Here is a 25,810-nt window from a genome sequence, read left to right as displayed (position 1 = left end):
TTGTACTCAAAATCAACCATTGTTATTGAAACCATTGTAGATACCTGTCAATACTTTGAAATTGATTTAGTGTAATAAAAGATTTCATTTTGACTCTATCAAGTGCTATACAGAGTACTTAAGATTAACTAATTTAATCTTTTTTTTTTGAACTTATAATGTCAACTTTTTATTTTATTTATCTTTTTTTCATCATCCCATGATTTAGGTCCTATTTTAAATCCATTTTATAGATTAAGAAAACCAAGGCACGGGTAGGTAAATAAGTTGGCCTAGAGTCATTTTGCTGATTGGCAAAAACGCCTGTGCATCTATATCCAAGGATTAAATTCATTGAAGTAATTTTAATTTAATGGCTTATTTCTGTAAATAATAATGTGGGGTTCATAAAAAACTAAAAAAGGGTGAGGGTAAGGATCAGAGTACATAAATTACATTTAAAAAAGTTTTTATAGTGAGCATATATAGACTTATAGATAAACATAACCACTTTCCCATATCACAATATATTAATGTATAGCATGGTCCTTTTCATTTTTTCAGCCTTACTTGCAGAATACAAGTGCTGAAATGAACAAAAAATTTTTCATACCAGTAAAATCTGATGGCACTGAGCAGCAACCAAAAGGAGAATGGGCATCCCTACATCTCTTTCAGACTTTTAACCTCAGGGCTGGCTACCCTGAGGAACTAACAGCTTCTTAGGGAACGTGTTCAGAATTCTAATTTCATCCACCTTGGTCTGTTTTTGCTTTGCTTTCAGAAGGATTAAATGAGAGAAACTGTAGGAAGTAGGAGCTGATATATTACAGGAATTTTGAAACTCTATTTGGATTGGAATCATGGCTGTGCATTTGACAGTATCCTTATTATTGAATCTGTTAATGTATAATGTCTTGCTTTCCTTAGCTCAGAAACATTTGTCCTCATACACGCATTGTGTTATTTCTTTATAGATCCTATTTCTATCTACTTGGCAATAGTCTTTTTATAATTAGTGATTGTAAAGTTTCTTAGAATGTAAGATAATTAGATGACTAAGAGGAGATAAATTTAGAATTTATCAGTTTTCAAATACTTTGGGTAGGGGGTTCTTAATTCTTCTAAGAAGTTTTTGAGTGATATCAGAATAGTTTAAGTAGGGGAAAATGTATATTATATGTCATATATATTTATAGGATGCAAATGAACCTAAATCCCTATTTCTAGGAAGATTTCTTTGTATTCCAGTTTTGTATATCTAACTGGCTACTAAATGTCTAACACCTAGATGTCTCCAAGCACTTAACATTCAAGGGTAGTGATCTCTCTCAAACCTGTTTCTCAGTAAATGGAACCAATAACCATTTGTTTGTGCAAGTCAGAATTGTAGGATGGGTCCCAATGTTGTTTTTGTACTTTATCCTTTTATTTTTTCCTCTCTCTCTATTGATTAAGGTATTACATATGTGCCCTTATCCCCCCATTTCCCTCCCACTCCCCACTCATACCCTCACCCCCCTGGTGTCTGTGTCCTTTGGTTAGGCTTATATGCATGCATACAAGTCCTTTGGTTGATCTCGCTCCCTTACCCCCACCCTCTCCAACCTTCCTTCCCTCTGAGGTTTGATGGTCTGATCGATGCTTTTCTGTCTCTGGATCTGTTTTTGTTCATCAGTTTATGTTGTTCATTATATTCCACAAATGAGTGAGATGATGTGGTATTTATCTTTCTCTGATTGGTTTATTTCACTTAGCATAATGGTCTCCCTTATCTTCCTACCTCTAATACTTATTCCATTTCTCAAGGATCCTCTTCTCAGGAAGATCTTCTCTTATTTAACTTGCCAGTTTAAGTTAAACTCCTTACAGGTGCTCAAGGTACTGAATTCCTTTTTCTTGCTCTTTATAATTATGCATTTATTAGTGTAATCTTTGATTAGTTTAGTCTTTCTTACCTGCACTATAGTAAGCATCACGAGAGCCTAGATAGTCAGTGCCTGACACAAACTAGGCACTCAGTAAAGATTTGTTGAAACATGGAGAAGTACTGTTCATTCTTTTCTGATGTTTGACAGTTAATTTTTTTTTCCCCTTAAGGAAAGTCTTTTTTAAAAGAATTTTATTCAGCAAACCTAAATACTTGATATTAATGTGCTTATTTGGTTTTCACTGCTTTCTCCAGTTATAGTTATTGACATTCAAGTTCCATTTTCCATTTGTGAATCCAGACTGTTTTGTTTGGTTCCTTTCTATCTATTTATGTATTTTGGTGAATTTATTTTTTTGGATTCTGTTTGAACCCTTTTACTTTATAACATTGTTGATACATTGAGGCCTGTTCTTGGTGTCTCTTGTTTAGTTTGCATCATTCTATAGTTTATTCTAATGTGTACATCGAACAAGTTTATACTTTTTGGTAAGGTTCGTGAATGGCACCTGCTTGCACAATGTTATTACAGTGGCATCTTTATCTCTGAAAGCACCTGTATGAAAACAAAACCTGAGAGGTGCTTAAACCTTGGGAAGCTATCGTCTAGTTATTCATGTGGCATGTATTTCTTACAAGGAATGAATTTTACTCTGGAGTACTGATAAGATGTTTTAATAGTAGGATTAGCTAAGCCAATAAAGGCATGTGTTTCTTACAAGGAATGAATTTTACTCTGGAGTACTGATAAGATGTTTTAATAGTAGGATTAGCTAAGCCTTTTAGATGAATTATAAACAATCCTGAATTGTCACAGGAAAAAATTAAGGAGGCAAAAAAACTAGTTAGCAACTGGTATAGATAAATGAACTGTCAAATCTTTTTTTGTTGCTATTTTTCTCTTTAGAAATATTGGAAACTGGAGAATATAATCAATGATTGGAGGGATTCATAGCCTTCCTTTACACTGTGGTGACAGTATTTCTCTTAATTTTTAATTTGGGCCCTTACCTCACAAAATTTGTGATGACTAGGGCATTGAAAATCTTGTTCTCTGTGAGTGTCCTCAGATTGAAAAGTATGTTTGGATACTGTTCTCAGGGCCACCGCTGCTTGGATTCTTTACTGTTGCTGTGGCTAGAGAAGTAGAATAGCAGTGGGCCTGGTCTGTCACTCTTTCTATTTAATTCTAACCGTCTTAGTCTTCCCTTCTTTTTTTTACCCTAGTGTATCGTTGCACACATTCACATTGGCACCGGAAACAGTTTTCTGTTACACTGTTATGCTTCTGCTGCCTTCGTGAAAGGGATGTGCAGCAGTTCAGGAAGTAGAAGATTGTAGAGATTGTGAAGATAACTGTCAGAGAGTGTGGTCTGAGCTATATAGTGCTGCTCCTACAAATTTTGTTAAAGGCAATACTGCCCTCTGGTGTCCAGAAGTCAATTCCAATGCATTTCTTCTCAATTACATTACTTTTTGTACTCTTACAACTAAGACAATATAACTTCTTAGAGAAATAAGTAACAGTTATTTAAGATTTGGTTTAATTTATTTACTGGCTTAATGTCCATTCGATCAGGTAACTTCGGGTTATACAAAAGTCATCTGTCTGATAGGTAATGTCCCAGTTTGTTTTTTCAAATATTACTTTCCTTTGTTTTATAAGGAAAGTGTTCCCAAGTCTCATTTTAGAAATATTATACAGTGGATCATTGCCAATTTTTAAAAAGCTAAATCATTATCCTTCTTCCTTCACTTTTGTAACTGATGTGTCATTTTTCATTTCATTCTGGATATAAATCGTAATTTCTTTTGCCTGTGTTTTTTCTTCACAAGCACGCCTTTCATATAATGATAGAGGTAAGATGCATTGATGTTTGTTTTATGGTTGTGGAACTTTTTTGTGGATGCATACTAAACATTTTGTTCTTAGATTATTTGTTATTGCTTTATTGTGCATCCTTTATAGTTTATACATTTATGTTATGAAGTTTATTTTTTTTCTACTTTTGGTATTGAAAACATGATTGATTTGCCATAGTAATAGTTTTGGGTTTTAAAGGATTGTTAACAATATTTATACTCACCTGACGTGGAATGTAGGCACAATTGTTTTAGTTGATTAGAACTTAACACCTAATGGCAGGATTTTTAGTCTTAAAATCTTTGTATTAGTTAATTCTTATATAACATCATTAGCCTAAATGTCAGCATGTCCTCACCTTTGATAGGTGCTGACTTTCTGGTTGAATCCATTATCTTTTAATGTGAAATCTATATTTTCAGGTAGTTTCTTTCATCTTTGACATCTTTAGCAAATGGACTAGCTAGGGAAGTATAACTTGATTTTTCACTGTGTGGTAGTTTAAAACTTTAGAGTTCAGCCTTCATCCGGAGAATTCAGAATAAGTAAAATGATCACAAACTTCTTTGCAGTTCTTTCTATGAACAATGTATTCAGGTATTGGTTATAGTAGTGTTAGTGTGTTGGAGTGGGAGGCACTTTTTCCAGCTGTAGTCATTTGTTGCTTCATAACATGATGTCTCAACGAGGCCATAATTTTCACATACAAATGGGTAAAGAAGGGATGTAATCAGAGCCATGTTCTAATGTGTATCTTTTTAACTGCAAAAATAGTATGGATACTGCAAAAGAACCAGAGACTTAGGGAGATTTTTTAGAAATTCTGCAGTCCTCATAGCTGCTCCCACCTGAATGTAGTTTTCCTGCATGGCAGGGCAAATCCCTGTTTTACGGATAACAATACAATGTTGCTGTCTTTTTGAAGTTTAAGTCTGAATTAGTCTTCCCAGGTATTCTTATACTTTAAAGGTATAAATCTTTATTTCTAGAATTGAGCATTGTTTTTTGTGTGGGTAAATTAGTATAATGATGTTAATAAACTGAAAATCATTTATAATCTTGGATTATAGAATAAGTAAAAGCTAGATATTAGAGATTCAGTTAAAGCTTAAGAAAGAACTGAAAAGTATGAAATAGAAGAACATTCTGCTGATTTTTTATTGAAAAAGCAAAAGATACGTTGATTGATTGATGTTATAGATTTTAGATAGTGGTACCTATTATAGTTACTGTTTTTTTTACCTAACCTTTTAAGTATTGTAGGATGTTATTTATAAACAATATTTCTTATTTGATACTCTATAGGAATGTACTTTTGAAAACCTTTTTATCACCCTTTGAAAATTGGCCAGTGTTCTTAATTTAAGCTTTTTACTTGCAACTAATTTTGACAGTGGTTATGTTTTCAGGCTGTGATATAATGGTAATATCATTAGGAGAGCTATCTAAGATTTCTCACTGAAATAATGGTAGCTTAGAAGCTTGCTAAACAGAGCCTTGGAAACATGGGAACTTTGAAGTTTATCTTTGCATTTGAAAAACACTCCATTATTTTTTTCTAAGCATAGACATTAAAATGTATTATGTTTCCTAAAATTTAGATTAATGTTATGTTAAATCATGTTTTGAACTGCTGACATATTCTTAATTTGATTTGTGAATTAAGTAATCCAAATCCTGTCTTATAGACATCATTTCCAGGTAGATGGTACTCTAGAACCAAGAATGGGCAATGTATATGTTATCCAGAGACATTATCAGTTAATTTATATATGTTATTAACAATTGTAATGTTTAAATTTAGAGCCATATTGCTCTTTATCTGGTTATTTTTCCTTCAGCTTTTAGCTCTTATCTGTATATTTTAGTTTTTGGAATCCCAGCTTTGAAAATTCAAGATTTCTAATTTACCTCTAAAGGAGGGGAAATCATTGACATTAATTTTTTAGTTACTTTAAGTTTTTCAAATTGAGCTTTTTCAGTTAGTTAGCATAAATTTTCTTGTATGCATTTATCCAATAATTCTTGGATTTTCAGCACTGAGTTCTTTGCCTCTAGAAGAGTAGTTTTCAACTTTTTTCCCCCTCCTGACTCCGCATTCACATAAGTAACAAACAGCAGTAGAATCTAAGAGTTTAAATGATCAAAGAATGAGGTGGGGAAGGTTAAGTTTTACTAAAACCTTTGCAGAGATTTTTGTGTCCTCTCCCACTGAAGATAATAACTTTAGGGGCATACATCTATGAGATTTATATCTGACTTCCCGGATTTGTCCCTGTTAAACAAAAATACTCTTTATCTCTGCTAACCTTTCATGTTTTGAGTATGTGATGGAAAAACAACTTCTGTAGACATTAAAAAAAAATAAATTGAAATGAGTCACAGGAAGTCTTGTAGTTATCTTACTGTTTTAAAAAATCGGAATTCTGAAACCGTTTTGTAAAAGATTGTCTACTTTAGTTGAAATTATATATTTTTTCTCTTTAATACTTTGCAGTGTTTCTATTCTTAAGAGTTCTAACGTAGATGCGAACTTTTTAAAATCTCGAGTGGCACTGGCAGGCTGAATAATGCCTAAAGGGAGCACTCACAGTCTTGAGGCATTAGAAGAGGAGATCTTTTCTTTTTATGCGAGGGAGGAGGCAGAGAGAGGTGCATCAGTATAGGGGTGACATACTATCCACATGTCTTATATGCCACCAGTGTCATAATGTCTATTGCTGTAGTCACAGAAATTTTAGTTGCTCCCTATAATACTCATTATGCAGCCTTTCAAATACTTTTATTACTTTTTTTTTCTTCTGGAAACTTTCCAAAAGGTTTCCTATGTCTTTTTTTCTTTGCAGATAGTGAGCTGATAAAATACTTTCAGTGAAGGGTTGCTACTCCAGTCTGTATAGGGAGGATTCCGTTGTCCTTTGTAAATGCTATACTCCTATTTGTATTTACTCCATTTAAAAAAGTTAACTATAGCAGTACACTCACTTCTCTTTCTTTTACCTACAGTCTGTATCACCTACCAGGATGACCACTCACTTTCTTGATTATTATTTGCACTTTTCTTTTGCCAGTCAGTCCCAGAACACTAATAATTTTTATCTCAGATCAATTTTGGGAAATAATTATAAGCAAAGGGGTAAATTGTTAATAGGTTGGAACATTAGAATGAATGGAACAGTTGGGCTATAGCAACGTTAACTGACATTTCTTTTATGTGCTTTGCATTTGAGAATCACTGTGGGTATTTCCGAGATTAATTAAAGAAAAGTTTTAAAGAGCAATTGGGGAAAGTAGAGGATTTTGAGGGCAAGTTTTCTTTGAGACACAGCCATAATTTGCTATTTCTGGCACTTTTTGAATCCTCATTCTGTAAGGAAGTATCAACTGGATGAAACCATTGAAATACTATTAATAGTATCCTAGAGGCCACAGAAAGTTTTAGTCAGGAAAATTAGTGACAGTGGATCAAAAAGATTTTAGATCTTTTTCCCCACTATACATACATAGCAATACTGCCAAATGTTCTTATGAAAACTCTTAATTCAAGTTGCTTGCCTTGTGATTACTATAGATAATTAGGAATGCTTGAGAACTCAGTTTGGGCAAGATTGAAGTTAATGTCATTTGTATGTGTTTACTTTTTCTGTCAATTGATTCCTCAGTACACTCAACTTTTCCCCTCACATTTAGAGAGATATGTATCAAGTGCTGCTTTTTAATATTATTATTGTTATTTATCTGTAGGACCCAGGACCACCCCCACCTTCTCCATTACTAGGTTTGAAGCCACTGCAGTTACTAGAAGTGAAAGCAAGGGGAAGATTTGGTTGTGTCTGGAAAGCCCAGTTGCTCAATGAATATGTCGCTGTGAAAATATTTCCAATACAGGTATGCTTATTATAGTTTTCTAATCTGCACACAATTTTAAAAGATTGCAACTGTGTTGGTCTTTGTAACTCCAGTCTGAAAATACAAGCCATATGTTTCAAGGTGGTTCTTGTGGTACTGGGGAAAGCGGTTCTCCTTGTTAAGTCTGCCTTCTCATCTGAGCAATGGAATTAATGATAGACCAGTCATTACATTTTTTTGGAGTGGTGGAATTAAAATAAATGAACATATAGGAGATCTTTTGCCAGTAAAAATTCTAAAGAAATGCAAAGTGAATATGAAGATTCCAATAAAAATTTAATTAATGCCTGGGTGGTTAACTTTTAATATTCCATTGACATAATCAGAAAAAAAGCAAACAGAAGAATGAAAGAGTAACGTGCTTTGTTTCAGAATTGCCGTTTGGAAGTATGTTATCAAACAGTCATTTTTGTTCTACTTTGAGTGTTAATATAATTGCTTCAGATATTGCTTGTTGAATTTTCAGAGGCAGTTAATGAAGATGGCAAATAATTGGTTTACTGTTGAAATTTTCCTTTTAAAGGGGCTGACCTCATAAAACCTGGTCTAATGCACCCCTGAGCTATCTTCTGTTTTGTTTTGTTCCATTGAGAATGACTGTGGTATAGATCTGTGATGATTCCTTTTCCCTTTCTCTCGTGTCTAAACCTCTGTGGCTAAAGCCACGCATGGTATTGCAATCCTGGCTGGGTTGGGTGATGCTGGCTTCACCACTGTACCTGGACAGTAGATCTTCCTTATTCCAAAATTACAATATAATCAACTTCTTCATCATAATATACCTGGATTTTAGCCTTCTTGACTCTTCTAAAGCCTATTTCTTAGAGCCTATGAAAAAGTCTATTACTATTCTTTTTGGTGGAACTGCAGAAACTATATATTTTAATTCTTAGAGGGAAAGTCTGTTCTGTTGTGCCAAGATTCACAAATATTTGGATGATATTAATGTAAGATTAATAACAATAATACAATTATTAACAACAATAACAAAAGATTAATAACAATAACGAGAATATTGTATTTTAAATTATTGTATTGCATAAATATACTCCATTGTGCTCTTATTGACTTTATAGGGTATTATAAGCATTTTGTTAACATTTTATTTGATGCTCCTATTGTGTCAGGTAGAGGTGTTTTACATATATGAGTACTGACTAATATATGTCCATACATATAATACAACACACACTATACATATCTCTATCTCTCTATATAAAAGCCTAAGTGACCGCTTGACTGTTTGCTATGATGTGCACTTACCACCAGGGGGCAGATGCTCAATGCAGGAGCTGCCCCCTGGTGGTCAGTGTGCTCCCACAGCGGGAGCGTCGCTCAGCTGACTGGGATTACAGGGGCTGTGATGAGCAGGAGCAGCTCCTCCCCGGATCCCTGCAGGCCACGCCAAGGAACCTCACTGGTGCACGAATCTGTGCACTGGGCCTCTAGTCTATTTATATAAAATCCTAATATGCAAATAGACCAAATGGCAGAACGACCTGCGGAATGACAGCAGGGGTCAGGGCCAGCAAGCGGGTGGTGCCAGGCCAGCCAAGGCGGGTGCCTGTGGGCAGAGGGAGGCAACTGGTGATGGTGGTGTGATTGGGGGGCAGGGCCTGCCAGCAAGTGGGCAGCACCACTCCCCAGTTGCCCTGTCAGTGATGGTGGGGGGGTGGGGATGGCCCCCAAGCAGATGGTGCCAGGCTGCCAGCCAAGGGAGGTGCCAGTGGGAGCCACCCCAATCGCCCTACCAGTCATCTCACAGATTGGCCCTGATCGCCGGCCAGGCCTAGGGACCCTACCCTATATATTGGGAACAGTCTCTTAGATTTAAAAATTAAAATCTGGCAAGGCTACTTTAACACTGAAGAAACAGGATGATGCAGCAATGACATGCATGGACTTTGGCTTGCACATTTTGTGGTCAGCCCTGATTCTGACACTTATAACTGTGTGACAAAGCCAATTAACTTCTCTCTGTTTCAGTTTTTCCACTCATAAGATGGGGAAAATGGTACTACTGCCTCAGAAGGATCATGTTATGTACTACTTTTTATTATCAGGGCAAAAAAAATGTAGCTGCCCATACAACAGCAAGATGCCTTTCACCTGTATGAAAAGTATGGTCACTGGTGCATGCAATGTCCCGGATTGCGAGAGGGATGTCTAACTGCCGGTTTAGGCCCATAAACCGGCAGTCAGACATCTCCCGAGGGGTCCCAGATTGCAAGAGGGCACAGGCCGGGCTGAGGGACCCCCCCCCTTCCCTCCCTCCCCCCCCAACCTGTGCACAGTCCTCATTTTGCTAATGGTTATTAACTTGCCAAAGGTCTCAGATAGTTTAGATACGGAGGGTCCCTAACTATTATGCAATCATGCCTTCTGCTTTTATTATCCTTCCATTGTGGATGGAAGCTAAATATTTTATAATTTGATATGTAGTGGGCATGGATCATTTGCAGGCACAAATGAGAATATTGTATTTTTTTTTTAATATATTTTATTGATTTTTTATAGAGAAGAAGGGAGAGGGATAGAAAGTCAGAAACATCGATGAGAGAGATCGATCAGCTGCCTCCTGCACGCCCCCCAGTGGGGACGTGCCCGCAACCAAGGTACATGCCCTTGACCGGGATCAAACCCGGGACCCTTGAGTCCACAGGCCGACGCTCTATGCACTGAGCCAAACCGGTTCGGCGAGAATATTCTATTTTAAATTATTGTATTGCATAAATATACTCCATTGTGTTCTTATTGACTTTATAGGGTATTATAAGCATTTTGTTAAGAATCCTATATAATAAAAGGGTAATATGCAAAGCGACCAAACGGCGGAGTGACTGCTTGCTATAATGTGCACTGACCACCAGGGGGCAGATGCTCAATGCAGGAGCTGCCCCCTGGTGGTCAGTGTGCTCACACAGGGGGAGTGCTGCTCAGCCAGAAGCTGGGCTCACGGGTAGCAAGCACAGAGGCAGTGGCAGGAGCCTCTCCCATCTCCACGGCAGTCAAACATCCCCTGAGGGCTCCCAGACTGTGAGAGGGTGTGGGCTGGGCTGAGGGATCCTCCCCACCCAAGTGCACAAATTTCATGCATCAGTCCTCTAGTGTTTAATATGTTACTAGAGGCCCGGTGCATGGATTTGCACACTGGTGGGGTCCCTTGGCCTGGCCTATGGGGATAGGGCTGAAATCAGCTCTCCTACATCCCCTGAGGGGTCCTGGATTGTGAGAGGGTGCAGGCCAGGCTGAGGGACCCCACCAATGTACGTTCGGGGCCAGAGAGGGACCATGGGAGGGCTCCAAGGTGTGTCCGGCCCATCTTGCCCAGTCCTGTTCGGGGCCACTTGGGGCTGTCTCGCCCAGTCCCAATCGGCCATACCCCAGCAGCAAGCTAATTTACTGGTCAGAGTGTCTGCCCCATGGTGGTCAGTGTGTGTCATAGCAACTGGTTGAATAGTCAGACACTTAGCATATTAGGCTTTTATATATATAAATTCTTTAAAATATTTTTTTCTAATTAGATAAAGTCTTTCTACCTGAATTTCATCTCCCAGGGAGATTATTCTGAATAGTAACACAAGTAACTTCACACTATGGTGAAATTACACCGTAGTGCTAACTTGTAAGCAGAATGTGTCCAACGTTAGATACTGAAGTTGAGTATTTCTGAGCAACTCCTGTGTTTACAAACTGGAAACACAGAAAAGTGTGTTTTGAGGGTATAAGGGAGGGCAGACATTTGGTATGGAACTCTTATCTATTGTCAGAGTGTGCTTTTATTAAAAATCAAAACTGGTGAATCTTTTAATAGTTATGTTTATTTTTAACTTTTTGCCTTAGAACTCAAGTAACTTTTTTTTTAGATATAGTTTATTGCCTCTATTCTTTGCACTCTTACTATTCTTCCTTTTGACTGTAGGACAAACAGTCATGGCAAAATGAATATGAAGTCTACAGTTTGCCTGGAATGAAGCATGAGAATATATTACAGTTCATTGGTGCAGAAAAACGAGGCACCAGTGTTGATGTGGATCTTTGGCTAATCACAGCATTTCATGAAAAGGTAAAACTACTTTCTGTTTTAATTCAGTAAAGTCAGGTTTGGTTTACCTACCTAATGTTGGTTACAAATTCCTCAGATTTATTTTTCTGGGAATAGTATATTCTACTAGGTTAATATTTATAAGTGATATCTATTTAGAGAATTTACTTTAATAAAAGAGCAAAGATAGCAACTTTTTTACCTAACCCTCTAGTTAACCAGTCTTTTGTCCCTGATTTCTTGTGCTGCAATTACCTCTGCTACAAATAATTATTTTAGTATTAGAGTTTCGTGCACCAGTGGGGTCCCTTGGCCTGGCCTGTGGGATCTGGCTGAAACCGGCTCTCCGACATCCCCGAGGGGTTCCGGATTATGAGAGGGTGCAGGCCAGGTTGAGGGACCCTCACTGGTGCACAATCAGGGCCGGGAAGGGATATGGGAGGTTGGCCAGCTGGGGGGGGCCTCAGGAGGGTTCCAGGTCATGTCTGGCCCGTCTCACTCAGTCTTGATTGGCCAGACCCCAGCAGCCAGCTAACATACTGGTCGGAGCATCTGCCTCCTGGTGGTCAGTGCACGTCACAGCCACTGGTCACCGTTCAACTATCTGCCCCCTGGTGGTCAGTGCACATCATAGCGCACGGTTGAGTGGCCTTAGCATATCATTAGCATATTACGCTTTGATCGGTTGAATGGCTGTACTACAGGATACTTAGCATTATTAGGCTTTTCTTATATAGAATAATTGATGCTTAGTAAATTTACCATCCATTTTGATTACGTGAACTATATATTTTTTTTTCAGTTTGAATTTTGTTTCTTAAAACTTTACTTAGTATAGCTTAGTGACAAAACTAGAATTAGGAAATTTACCTGATCTTTGTCACTCATTTGTAGGGTAATTATTACCAAAGCACACTTGCTGTTTTTCCTCATTTTTTCTACTTTCAGAGTTAATATGAAAATATACATTAATGATATAGGAAATTGTGTTCTCCTTGGCAGTCAGGTTCACTTCTCTTAATTCTTAACCAAAAAGATGGCAATAATCAATCCCAAGAGGATTCTTTATGTTTGTTGTTATTTATGTGTCTTAATTTTATGCTCTCCTAGTCCGATATAATATCTCCATAGTCATTAAATAGTTTCTGAATCTAGACATTTTTTTTTTAATTTTGCCTTCTAAATAGGGGGAAATTGACCGACTGCCTGTGCTTGTAGCAAACCTTTAAAGATGAGTGGTATTTTTTTCTAGTCAAATATTTATTAATGTGAAACTTGAACCATTCTAGATACTGTAAATTGGTTTTGGGGTGTTATTATTCACCAAAAGGAAAATATGTTGTCTTCTATAACCTCTTAAAAGTAAAAGGAAAGTCTCCATATACATACGGCTTTTTGTCAAGAACATAAGTTGTGTTTTTTTCCCCTTTAGGGTTCACTGTCAGACTTTCTTAAGGCTAATGTGGTCTCTTGGAATGAACTGTGCCATATTGCAGAAACTATGGCTAGAGGATTGGCATATTTACATGAGGATATACCTGGCCTAAAAGATGGCCACAAACCCGCCATATCTCACAGGTAGAGCTAAATTTATATTATTTTCCCAAATCAGCATTTGTTTATTACTTAAGCTTTTAATCCCCTGAACAAAATTTATTTTTCCCCTAGTTATCTAGTTATGCTATAGGAGGCAGAATGATTTCATTTGTTTTTCAAATTAATTTTGAGATTGGCCAGGAAGTAATTTGGATAATGTATATATTAACATCATTAGCTTAATTGTTAGTCATCACTAGCTTAATTATCGATTTATGTTTTAATTAGTCTCATTTTTGAAAGCATGGTTAAGAATAAAAGTGTATTTTCTCTAAATCAAAGGGTAAATTTGTTTAACCTCAAAACATGATTGACTTCAAAGATGATTAAAAATAGGTAAAAGGGGGATATAACTAAGGAGTGCCTTTTTATGCTTTCATTTGAATGATTATTACTTGAGCTGAGGTGGAAGGAGGCATCATCAGAACAGTTGGGTTTACTCAGTTGCCTTTTCAGGGAAGAAATAGTACTTGAACAAAAAAGTTATAATTTCATTAAAAGGGAAAACATTAGTTCCCTCAAACATAGGACTCAGTTTGTCATTGTGAATTTAACTTCCTTGAACGTGAGACCAATTTGTCTTCTAGCATTCAATTTAAGAATGGTTGCTTTAAAATTGGGTATGAACTGATGCATTTAACAAATATTTAGTTGAGTGGCACCAGGTGGTGTTTAGGTTGCTGGGAGGCATTACTTTTAAACCCAACTGTAACATAGATTCTGATTTTGCAAACTTCCACCTCAGAAATAGCTCCCCTTTCTTCTCACCTTCCTCTCTTCAGTCTAACTGCCTCTTCCTGGATTTTTACTCACCTCACCCCATCTTACAGGGAACTGAATGAACTTTCCTCCCCCACAGGTTATAAGGAGTAGCACCCATAAAAATTTTTTAGTCTAAAACTGATTAGTTTTGTAACATTTGTGGGTGTCTCCTCTATCCCACTCTTGGTCTCTCTGTACACATAAATTTAACCATTGCTGATGGCACAGATGTATTCAGCTCAGGTACAGTATTTCTAGGATGAACCGGTTGAGGCTGGTGTGTAGAAGACATCTGATTGCCTTAAAAAACAATTACTCTTTTCAGAACACTAGGGTCTAAATTCAGGGGTCCTCAAACTTTTTAAACAGGGGGCCAGTTCACTGTCCCTCAGACTGTTGGAGGGCCAGACTATAGTTTAAAAAAAAAACTATGAACAAATTCCTGTGCACACTGCACATTTCTTATTTTGAAGTAAAAAAACAAAATGGGGACAAATAAAATATTTGTATTTGCATGTGGCCCGCGGGCCGTAGTTTGAGGACCCCTGGTCTAATTGGAGCAGGGTATGTTCATAGTGAAAATTTTTTATCTGTTATACATTCCTGGAGATGCTTGTCTGCAACCAGGTTGATGAATGTAAGAACCACTAAAATAAGGGACCATTCTAAAATGTAGGCCTGTACCAATAGGCAGAAGGTCCCCAATTAAGCTATTCTTTGAAAATTCTTAAATTTTGGTATTTAATGTTCTGTTTCAATGGGAGTTTCTAATAATAAACTCTGATATGTTTTTATTGTCTTAGAAAGCAGCAATTTTATGATTGATAGTAGGAATGGCATAGATAACATGTAGGCTGGATAGTATTTTTGGAATGGCACTTCTTTATAAAACTGTGTTATGGAAAGAATTCTTCTTATTGTCCGTGTTATAAATAGGAGTTTGTCACTGTACTCTTTCTTGTGCTTCAGCTATATGGAGACTTTGCTTAAGCTTTTTCTTCCACTCCTTTTTTTTGCCTTTCATACTTTCCAATAACTGTTCTTTTATAGCATACCTAGTCTCTCTCCTTTCCACTTTCAGTGAAAATTTTTACAAGATGTACCTTGTTAAAACTTAATTTGAGTACTTTGTCTATCTTTCTATTTGCAAGGGACATCAAAAGTAAAAATGTGCTGTTGAAAAACAATCTGACAGCCTGTATTGCTGACTTTGGGTTGGCGTTAAAGTTTGAGGCTGGCAAGTCTGCAGGTGATACTCATGGACAGGTAAGCATGGTCACTATAAACTCTAAGAAAAAAATAATCTTGTCTCATATTTTCTTAGCATGGCATATCTGGATTGAATTGGTCTAAAATTATTGTGGTGGTTATTAACTCAGCATCTAATATAAAATGGCTCTCTTAAGAGTAATGCGTTAAATTTGCTGAGGAGGACATTTTCATAGGGTGGTGAAGGACTGTGAGGACCTCAGGTGGTTTAGAACAAGCATTTCATAAAAATAGCCTAGACAGATGTCATGGGATTCTAATTTTAAAAACTAATCAAAGAAGAATCAGACACATTTTAATAGACTCATTCTGAGGGAGTTCTTAGTAGTAACTCAGTTTTAACTTAATTCTTTCACTACCTTAAGAGGGAATGGAAGAATATTAGGTCACTATTCATGCTACATTGCATTAAGATCTGCCCATTTTTTCAGACCATTATAATTTCTTGCTTTTTGGTCTTTATTGCTTCATCAACTCTTTAATCAGCCATATAGCCTTTCTCTGAATTCTCTCCACATTTCAGGACACTTGTAAAGCGTTGAGTGAGGATCCTACCTCTTGTCAAGGTCGTCACAGAGATCTCAGTAATGAGAAACTTTAAGAAGGCCACAGAGGAAAAGAACATTTTCCATACACTTTATTCTCGAAACCTGTGAGGCTAGAAAATAGCAAAGGTGTTGTCATTCCTGCAAGATGACTTTTAATCAGGAAAACCAGTTTGACCTGAGAGGTGACATTTTTTTTACAAAGCCTAATGACTTAGGCTCTGGTATGATTATTTCTTCATCTTTCAAGTCATGCAAATTATTTGAACATCTAATTCTCAGCTCTCTTTTCCCCCAGCATATCCTATTAACTTCCAAGAACACAGTTCTCAAATAACCACAACATAACAGATTTTGGCAGTATTGACTAATGATTTAAGAATTTAGTTTGGAGCCATGGTCAGCAGTCATAGTTCTAGAAAGGTTGACAACAAATGTATTTGGGAACAAAGGCAGTTTTGTGGAGAATGTAACTGAGAGGGAGATTGTGCAGGAAGCCTAGGGATTAAACACCTGAGCTTATTGTATGGTTGATTATCATAAGACTAAGTTTGGTGAATAGTTTATTCCTTTGGTACCTCATAACCCCCGTACCCCCTGTTTTTTTAAGAAAAGAATGTGGAACTCATATCTTTTAACACCCTCATAGTTGGGTTACATGATGAGATTAAAATAACTACTTACATCAGTTGTTCCTTGACTTTAGATTTCATGGACCAGAAAATATAAAAATGCATGTTATTACACATTTTATATATTACACAATTGTACCATTGAAATAGTTATTTAAAGTAGAAAAAATATTAAGCTTTCTTTTTCTCTAAAGTATTCTCCTTATTAAATGAATTAAAAACTTGAACTTTAGGCTCTTAGTAATCTGTTCTTATTATCAGTATATTTGCAGATAATTGTGCAGTTCTAGTCTGGAAATCACAGTCACTTAAGGACGGAGCTTTTTGGAAATGCCAGTATTTCCTAGATCTGCTGCTCAAGTGGATTGGGATCTCCCCAGCTATCGCACAGATTTTTAAACATCCATCTAAGAATGTTGTCAAGCACCAAGCAAAGCTAGCTGTACTGGCTTAGTAACCATTGTTACATTACTAAGAAATACCAACTTGTTAGGGAAAGATAAAGACCTCTGAGACAGAAGTCATGAATAAGTAAACATATAGATTTTGTACAACTAGACTTTAAAAAGTTTATTCATCCTTTTTTTTAGCTAATTCTTTTTACATTTTGTATTTTTATTAGTATATTATTTTTTAATACAGAAAAAGAGAAACCCTTAAAGTATTTTTTTAAAAAGATACGTTTCAAAGTGTGCAAAGGTACAACTTAAAACTATATAGTTTTTTTCTCTTTCATCCTTCTCCTCACAATTATTGTTTAGTTTCTTATGATTACTTCCAGAAGAGGGGAAAAATTCTAAGCCTATACTAGCATAATGTTGATATATTTATTAAGTGTACCCAGAAAGGACTTTGGTTTATACTGCTTTGTTCATTGATGTTTCATCCTGCAGTGTTTTTGGAAATCTTTCTAGATTAGCCCATAGATGTACCTCATGTTTTTAAGAGCTGCTTATACTCCATTTGTTTAATCCACCCTTACTGATGGATCCTTCTGCTCTTTCCAGTGAGTGTCTTGGGTGTTGCATTACTTGAAATGGAATAAATTCTGCTTGACCTTGTAGTTTGGCAGTTATAACTTAGTTACCTTATCTGATATTAGACCACATAGGGTTTGATTATTTTTTACAAAAGTATAATATGTTAGTTCATAAAATTAATGAATGAGTACTATTTGCTTTTAACATCTTTTTCAGGTTGGTACCCGGAGGTATATGGCTCCAGAGGTATTAGAGGGTGCTATAAACTTCCAAAGGGATGCATTTTTGAGGATAGATATGTACGCCATGGGATTAGTCCTGTGGGAACTGGCTTCTCGCTGTACTGCTGCAGATGGTAAGGGAAAAAAAATTTTTAAAAAGATATATGCCTACTACACATGTATGAAAAGGGATGATTACACTCAAAGGTAATATTTTAAAGTACACATTTTAATTTTTTTTTTAAATAGACTCCAGGAGGTGGTAGCTCAGGGAATTCAGGAGGCAGGGGAGAAGGGGGGAGGATATATGGGTCCTTCACCTTGCCAGATGTTTTGCTGGACACTTCACATAGCTTTAGGTTATTTCCTAAAACACCTTTGGAGGTAGTAATTATCTCAGGTTTACACATGAGGAATTTGAGGCTCAAATTTTAAGTAGAAATTAAGTAGCTTGCCTGTTTTAGCCTCAAAGTGGTAAATGGTAAAACCTAGATTTGAAACTGACCCAGATGTAGGGAGAAGGCTGTACTGTTAGTTCATGTGGGTCCTGCCCCAGGTTCTAAGTCAGCTCCTCTGGCCAGAGGAAATGCATGTAGAGTTGGGAGACCTTTGCTACCAGGACATTCAGGCTGAATCTGTCATATACCTGACGAACCAGTCTGTCCTCTGACACATAACTGAGCAGGCGTGTGGATATACCACAGGTTAAATTCTGTCTCCTTAAAGCGTTGAAAGTGTGATCTGATGTAGACATTATTGCAGATGTTTGCCTGCACAGCACCTGGGTTCTAAGGATTCATGTTCTTTGTTCTTGTTAGTGAGGTCATTGTTCACATCCTATAAATACTTGCATTGACTGATTGATAATAAATCTGCATACTATGTTCCTGGTGTGAGATTTATAGTGCTGTAAGTACTTGGTCTTAGTGCTCTTCGCAAAGCCTCTCTACTCCCTTCAGTTATGTTACAGTTTTTGCATGTGAGAATATAAGGCAAACTTTGTTAAAGTCCCAAACAAATGTAAATTAACTTGATCTGGTGTTTTATATTTTAACTTATAATTGCCTAAAAACTTCCCGTGGATTGTCAAAGACCATAGAAACTGTTGAATATTTTGAAAGGCATAACCAATTTAGCCCATGATTATAAGAATACTTAAATGCTGAGTATAGTAATAGTCTTAGTGCAGGACAGACTACTCTGGTATATGAAACTTGACTTGGGGAGCTGTGCTTTTAAAGGAACTTATTAGAATATGCTCAGGAATGGACAGCCATTCATTCTTCCACACAGGGGATTTGGTCTGGGAGTGGATACAGAACCTAAAAAAGTAGGAAACAGTTTAGATATAATTTAAGTTTGCAGTTCTGTAGGAAGGAGAGTAAGCTGTTCAGTGTATTTGGCTGTAAATGGAAGTACATTTATTATGGGCATTTATGGAAGCAAAAGTAGATTAAATGGCAGATATAATAGGAAAATATATCTCCTAAGAACTTTATTAATATGAACTCTACACAGCGAACCATTAGATATGGATACACAGGGCCCCGCCTTTAAGTAATGTACAGTTTCATTAAGGTGGCAGATTTTTTTCTGGGACTATTAACTCTAGAGCAGCGGTTCTCAACCTGTGGGTCGCGACCCCTTTGGCAGTCGAGCGACCCTTTAACGGGTCGCCTAAGACCATCCTGCATATCAGATACTTAGGATTCATAACAGTAGCAACATTACAGTTATGAAGTAGCAACGAAAATAATTTTATGGTTGGGTCACAACATGAGGAACTGTATTTAAAGGGCCAGAAGGTTGAGAACCACTGCTCTAGAGTAAGGTAAGTGTGAATCATCTAGCCCAGTGCTTGGTACATAGGTATTCAGTAAATATTTTTGGATAAATGTAATACTTGAGAACTAAATGTAAGGAAGTGTTATGGGAGTTTAGATTGAGAAAATTGTTGTTATTGGGAGGAGGATTTACCAGGGAAGTTTTTATGGAAAAGGATGGATGCTCACATTCCTTGGATGCCTGGCATGTGCTGTGAAGTACTGAATTGCAGTCAGGCATTTCTAACCCTTAGGCAGAAACTGGGGCAGAGGACAGTGTGGATATTGCTAAAGTGAGTGCTTTAAAATTTCTTGATATCTAATTGTTGATTCAATTCAGTGACTCTCAAACTAATGTATATACCAAACCCCTCGAGGCCTTGTTGATTCAGATTCTGACTAGAGGTCTGGGTTGGGCCTGATATTTATGCATTACAAGGTGTACCGGGTCAGGCCAGAGCTGCTGCCCTGTGGACCACTCTGAGGAGGGGTGGAATAGATGCCTTAGGGTGACAGTGCTGTCACTGCAGGGGTTCCCGGGGAGGCTGTGACCAGGCATCACAAATGCTTACATTTAGAGAGGGTGGGGTTAGCTGCCTTTCTTCATGACTTACTGTTTGACTTAGATTCTTTTCAGGAGAATTTAGTGCATTTAAAGAGCTTGTACAAGGTTTATGTCTATATGCAGACATAGCTGGACAATGAAATTGTTGATTAGTGACAGGCTTCTGTCAAGGGGAGAAAGCACAGACTGTAGTCATTCAAATGGATTGAAATGCCAACTCTACACTTAACAGCTGTATGCCCTTGTGCAAATTAGGGAACTTTTCTGAGCTTCCTTCTTATTTGTAAAATAGATGTAACTCGACCTTCAGTCTGTGAAAGTAAAATGGAAATAATTAATATATGTAAAGTTTCTGATGAGGAGAAAAGTGCATCAGATATTTGTTAACTCCTGACTGCATTTTCCTGTTTGAGTAGGCCTAAGAAACCAGGAATCACTTATAATAATGAAGAAATCTTGCTTGTCTGTGAAGGCAGCATTCTGAATTGTTGGCAATCCAGTGTGGAGAGTGTTTGTGATTTGAAAAACAATGTATTTTTGTCAGCTCTTGGGGGCAGAGGAGGCAGACTCTGAGGTACAGACCCCTCCTGTGTAGCGTGCTGAGAGTCTGAGCATTCCATAGATTAGAGATGGTTGTAACAGACTGAACCCAGGCTGTAGCACCACTGTTTACAGCACCACTGATTGGAATTGCAAGAGGAGTGGGTACCCGAGAGCAATTTGCAAATATCAGTGGTTCCCTCTATCCTACATATGCATGGAGATAACCAGTGCTCATATAAGGGTTAAGAAAGCTCCTTGAAGTCCTTTGCAAAGTCACATGCCAAGTCAGACCTGACTTCCCCTAAGCTAGAGTTTGGGTCACACTGTGTTTAAGTCTGGTTGAGAGTGCTTCTCTCATTGCAGTATGTAACAGCTGGGAAATGTGATAGTGTTTTAAAGTTTGTTCACTTTGGAAATCAGGAAAATTTGAATTAAAAGATTTTTCCCCCTTTTTATTTACACTTTAGGACCTGTAGATGAGTACATGCTGCCATTTGAGGAGGAAATCGGCCAGCATCCATCTCTTGAAGACATGCAGGAAGTTGTTGTGCATAAAAAAAAGAGGCCCGTTTTAAGAGATTATTGGCAGAAGCATGCTGTAAGTTATGCAGTTAGCTTGTCACATGAAATCCCAATAAAATGCTTTGCAGAGGAATGATTTACATCTCTGCACATTTCTGGAATGATTTCTGGGAGGTGATCTTCATCAGAATACTCTGCTCTAGAAACAAGAAGATTGTGCACTCACAGGGGAGATGATGCAGTCATAGGGCCTTGCGGGCTCTCATCCCTCTGTGGTCCTGTGCAGATGAGCATGTCTCCTGTTTGGGAAAGGAGCTCCTGGCTCTGAGCCAGTCTGCGGATGATGGGGTTAACCCTGCTGATCACCACCTTCCTATATGATGCCATTTAAAAAAAGCGAAACACCCAGTTCTCTCCAAGGGCATTTGCTTTAGCATTTTGATTTGTGGTTTCAAGATTTTCAAATTCTTAAGGATGCTCTGAAACTAGAGACTAGGTGGACACAGGATGGGACAGTGTTGTTGTGGTTATTTTGGTCTAGTTATAACCAGGATCATTCTCAAGGACAGTTTTCAAGATAGAAATTGCGAGATAGAAATGTTGATTGTTAATGTAGACCTCCTATAGCCTTGGTCTTAAATCCATTTCAAGGGTTAGCACTGAAATGACTTGGTTTATGAACAATGGATAGCAATTTTTGGAATTGAAAAAATTAATTACCTACTCTGATAATCTCCAGTGCTAAAAAAATTTTCTCTCAGTGCTTCTTATTCTTAATGTTCCTGTGTACATTAGATACTAAAAAGTGAACACTGGCCAATAATAGCAAACTTGGTTAATCTTGACACTTTAATCTACAAAAATAGCAATTTGTTTATGGAAGTTTTACTCTTTTGCCATGGTGTTTGAATATGTTTTTCCTTTCTAGGGAATGGCAATGCTCTGTGAAACGATAGAAGAATGTTGGGATCATGATGCAGAAGCCAGGTTATCAGCTGGATGTGTAGGGGAAAGAATTACTCAGATGCAGAGACTAACAAATATCATTACCACAGAGGACATTGTAACAGTGGTCACAATGGTGACAAATGTTGACTTTCCTCCCAAAGAATCTAGTCTATGATGGTTGCACCATGTGTACACATTGAGAAACGGGACTGTGAACTGGAGCTGCTAAGCTAACGAAACTGCTTACAGTGTATTTTCTGTGTGAAATGAGCAGGAGGTCTCCTGGACGCGTCGAAAAGAAGACCCTCGTTTAAAACTGTGGCTCTGGGAGACTTACGGCACTGCCTATAGCAGAAACGTGAAAGGACGAGATGAAGAGAAACATTGCAAACTCTATAAACTTTTGAGAAAGTGTACATGAAGAATGTGGCCCTCTCCAAATCAAGGCTCTTTGGACCTGGCTAATCAAGTGTTTGAAACTGACTTCAGATTTCTAATGTCTGTCAGAAGACACTAATTCCTTAAATGAACTACTGCTATTTTTTTTTTTTTAAATCAGAAACTTTTCATTTCAGATTTTAAAAAAGGGTAACTTGTTTTTATTGCATTTGCTGTTGTGTTTCTATAAATGACTATTGTAATGCCAATATGACACAGCTTGTGAATGTGTAGTGTGCTGCTGTTCTGTGTACATAAACAGTCATCAAAGTGGGGTACAGTAAAGAGGCTTCCAAGCATTACTTTAACCTCCCTCAACAAGGTATACCTCAGTTCCACGGTTGCTAAATTATATAATTGAAAACACTAACAAAATTTGAATAATAAATTGATCCATGTTTTGTAACAAGGTATTACAAATTCACTGTGTTATTTAAGAAAAAAAGGTAAGCTATACTTAGTGCCAACAGTAAGTGGCCATTCGTAAAGCAGTGTTTTAGCTTTTCTTGTGCTAGCTTGTAATTTTAGGAAAAAAAGTGCTGTTCTTTGAATTGAAAAATGGTGGCATTCCCCCCTCTTCCCATGTTTTAAAGCTTCATCTTATATCCAGTTCCCAAAATATTGCATTTTTACCTAAGTATTTTTTTTTTAGGTGTGCTGTGTTTGGGGAATATTTGAAAATTTAAAGCATGATTTAAAATTTTTAAGTGAGCTGTGACACTGGAAAGCTCTTCATTTTTATTCTTTTAAAATAGATTTTTTTCCTATTTATATATGTAAAATTGTAGTGTATTTCTTTTCACCAAACAGTGTGTGGGACATTCTTTATCACTGTTTTAGGATCACCTCAGGAAGTGTCATTACCCAGAATTCCTCACTCTCTGCTTTGAGACTTGTAAGTTTATCACCATATTTCTGCTTGGTGCCATCTTGTCAGAGTAATATTTGATGTCTGTGATATGTAAAGAATTATCCTAGGATAGAGACTAAGTTTTAAGCACAGATTTCAGATGTTACCACTTTAAAACAAATCAGGGATAACAAGTTAAACTTATAACTTAAAATATGCAATGACATTTAGAGGTAACCAGTATTGAAAATAGGTCACATATAACTGTCTCCTCCTGCAAATTGCTCTCACAACTGACTCTATTAATTTAAGATAGTTCATTCCTTACCCTTGATAAGAAAATGGAATTGATGGTAGGTGTCAAAGTGCTTTTCAAAACAGTATACCATTAGAATATCATTGGATTCTTTCTCAAATTATGCAGGCCAAAGTAAAACATTCATTTCCTGAATTTCTAGATTACTGACCACCAGTATTACACTATATACTTTTTGTCAGGTCATTTTAAAATCCATACATTAACTTTATAAAATGATTTTTTACATGTCACTGTCAGGCACTCACTGTGAATGTGTTATCTGTAAATGGTTATTTAATCACACAGTACACTACATTTTACATATGATATGCACTTACTCTCTGGGAATAATAAGTTATATTATTTAAAAATAAATAGGTCAACAGACTCTAAGCAGGGAGGGGAAAAAGAGTAATAGCATTGTTGCCCATGTGCCACACACCATCTAGAACATTCTCTTGGTCACATCATGTGCCCAAGTTGTCATGTCATTTTTAGGAATTCCCATTTCAATGTTGAGTTCACCTCTTTAGTTAAAAAAAAGTACTTTGCCTATCAATTTCTTGATATGGTTTTGCTTTCACTTTGAAACTAATCAAGAAAGGAAAATAATCAGAATGTCCACACATGAAAATTGTTAATCTCCTGAAGACTAATTTACATCTGTTCTAAACATTTAATCCTGATTTTAAAAGTTAAAAATCCAAAACAGGAGGAATATTTGTCTTATGTGGGTACTTAGAGATAAGTTTTATAAGACCAGTTATTCACAAAATAAATTTTTCTCGTTAGAATTTTTTTTTTTTAGAAATCTGGGTATTGTACTTAACTAGCCAATTTTAAAGCTTGTATCCTTTTGAGAATGTTATTAGAGCAACTTTTTATAAGCAGTTACGTAAGAATGTTCTGGTGACTACCTTGTCCTGATTCCGTCTCGTTAGAACTTTCTTTTGCAGGGCATTTTCATGTTTGGTTTACAGTCGGGGCAGAGTGGGCAAGTCAGCAAAACGTTTGAGCTGGGGATACTAAAAAAGAACGATCAAAGAATGAGAGAAAGACTTCGTTTGGGGTAAATGGGCTCCAGTACTTCTTTTCCTCATGTGCATGGTGCTCCTTATGATTTGTCTTGTATTTAGCCTTTCTGATACCCATCGGACTGCTGCTCTAACTTACACTCTTTACCTTGCCCAGATCTTCATCTAAAGAACGCTTTATGATCAACTGCCATAGGACTGATGGCTTAACCGGTATTTGGCTTTATTCGAAGTCAATGCCCCGCACAGCTCTTGTATGTATTTTAGATGCTAGTAAGTTTTCAGCATGTGATGTGTGATTCTTGTTTGAGTGTTTATTATAGATATCTTGTGAATTCTAGAACAGAGACTGTGCCTCACAATTGTTGGTCCCATGAACTATCCTTCATGGTGATGGTTTTGAAAATACAATCAGGAAACAACCCCAACAAATTTGGAATTTAAAATAGAATCATATATCATCAAATTAAAAAAGAATCTCTTCCCCCTTTCCTTATCCCTACATAACAACTGCATTTAAGTAAAATGCAGGTGCTATGGGGAAAAACCCTGGCCAGATGATAGTTTGGTGGGATAAACTGATTACTGTTTTAAAAAAAACTGCTTCACCATAGATATTCTCCAGTTTCTCTTTTTTACCTTTCTAAAAAAATTACTTTTTAGGAACATTTGGTATAATGTGCATAAAATTATTTACTGATTTATGGGCAAAATGATACAAGTAGCATTTTGATTGAACATCATTTACCTCAGATATTCAACCAGCAGTACATTTTTTATGCAGTCTAAACCCATATCCTATTTGTTACCTCTCAAAATATTGGAAAGCAATTATTTAGCTTTACTCTGTATTTCTTGTCAGTGTTTTGGGCACAGGTTGTTGTACTACTGTCAAATTGTACTTGCTGTTTTTTCAGCAAGTATTTAACAAAAAGCTAAAAAAAAAAAAAAGCCCCATTAAACCCCACCTTGGATAAGTGATTGTTAAATATTGTACAAATAAAATGTATGCTATTCCCATTCCATCCCCAAGTTAAATAAAAAAAAGTGAATATAG

General features: G+C 36.8%; 1 protein-coding gene across 4 annotated transcripts in view; it reads left to right on the top strand.

Moving 5' to 3' along the window:
• ACVR2A (activin A receptor type 2A) overlaps nt 1-25,810 on the top strand; it is a 99,095-nt gene extending 73,285 nt beyond the window's left edge. For 2 of the 4 annotated variants that reach the window (XM_036320593.1, XM_036320591.1), the window contains 8 exons: nt 3,746-3,769; nt 7,518-7,661; nt 11,605-11,748; nt 13,160-13,305; nt 15,237-15,351; nt 17,728-17,866; nt 21,131-21,261; nt 22,114-25,707. In XM_036320593.1, the coding sequence (XP_036176486.1) occupies nt 3,746-3,769; nt 7,518-7,661; nt 11,605-11,748; nt 13,160-13,305; nt 15,237-15,351; nt 17,728-17,866; nt 21,131-21,261; nt 22,114-22,308 (1,038 nt within the window). In that variant the 3' untranslated portion in view covers nt 22,309-25,707. Of the gene's footprint in view, nt 1-3,745; nt 3,770-7,517; nt 7,662-11,604; nt 11,749-13,159; nt 13,306-15,236; nt 15,352-17,727; nt 17,867-21,130; nt 21,262-22,113 lie in introns of all 4 variants that reach the window. The other 2 variants (XR_004969565.1, XM_036320592.1) reach the window with 2 other exon arrangements.

Source organism: Myotis myotis, unplaced genomic scaffold, assembly GCF_014108235.1.
Source record: "Myotis myotis isolate mMyoMyo1 unplaced genomic scaffold, mMyoMyo1.p scaffold_m19_p_8, whole genome shotgun sequence".
Lineage (NCBI taxonomy): Eukaryota > Metazoa > Chordata > Mammalia > Chiroptera > Vespertilionidae > Myotis > Myotis myotis.
Note: the sequence above shows the minus strand (reverse complement) of the source record. Positions and strands in the feature narration are given on the sequence as shown.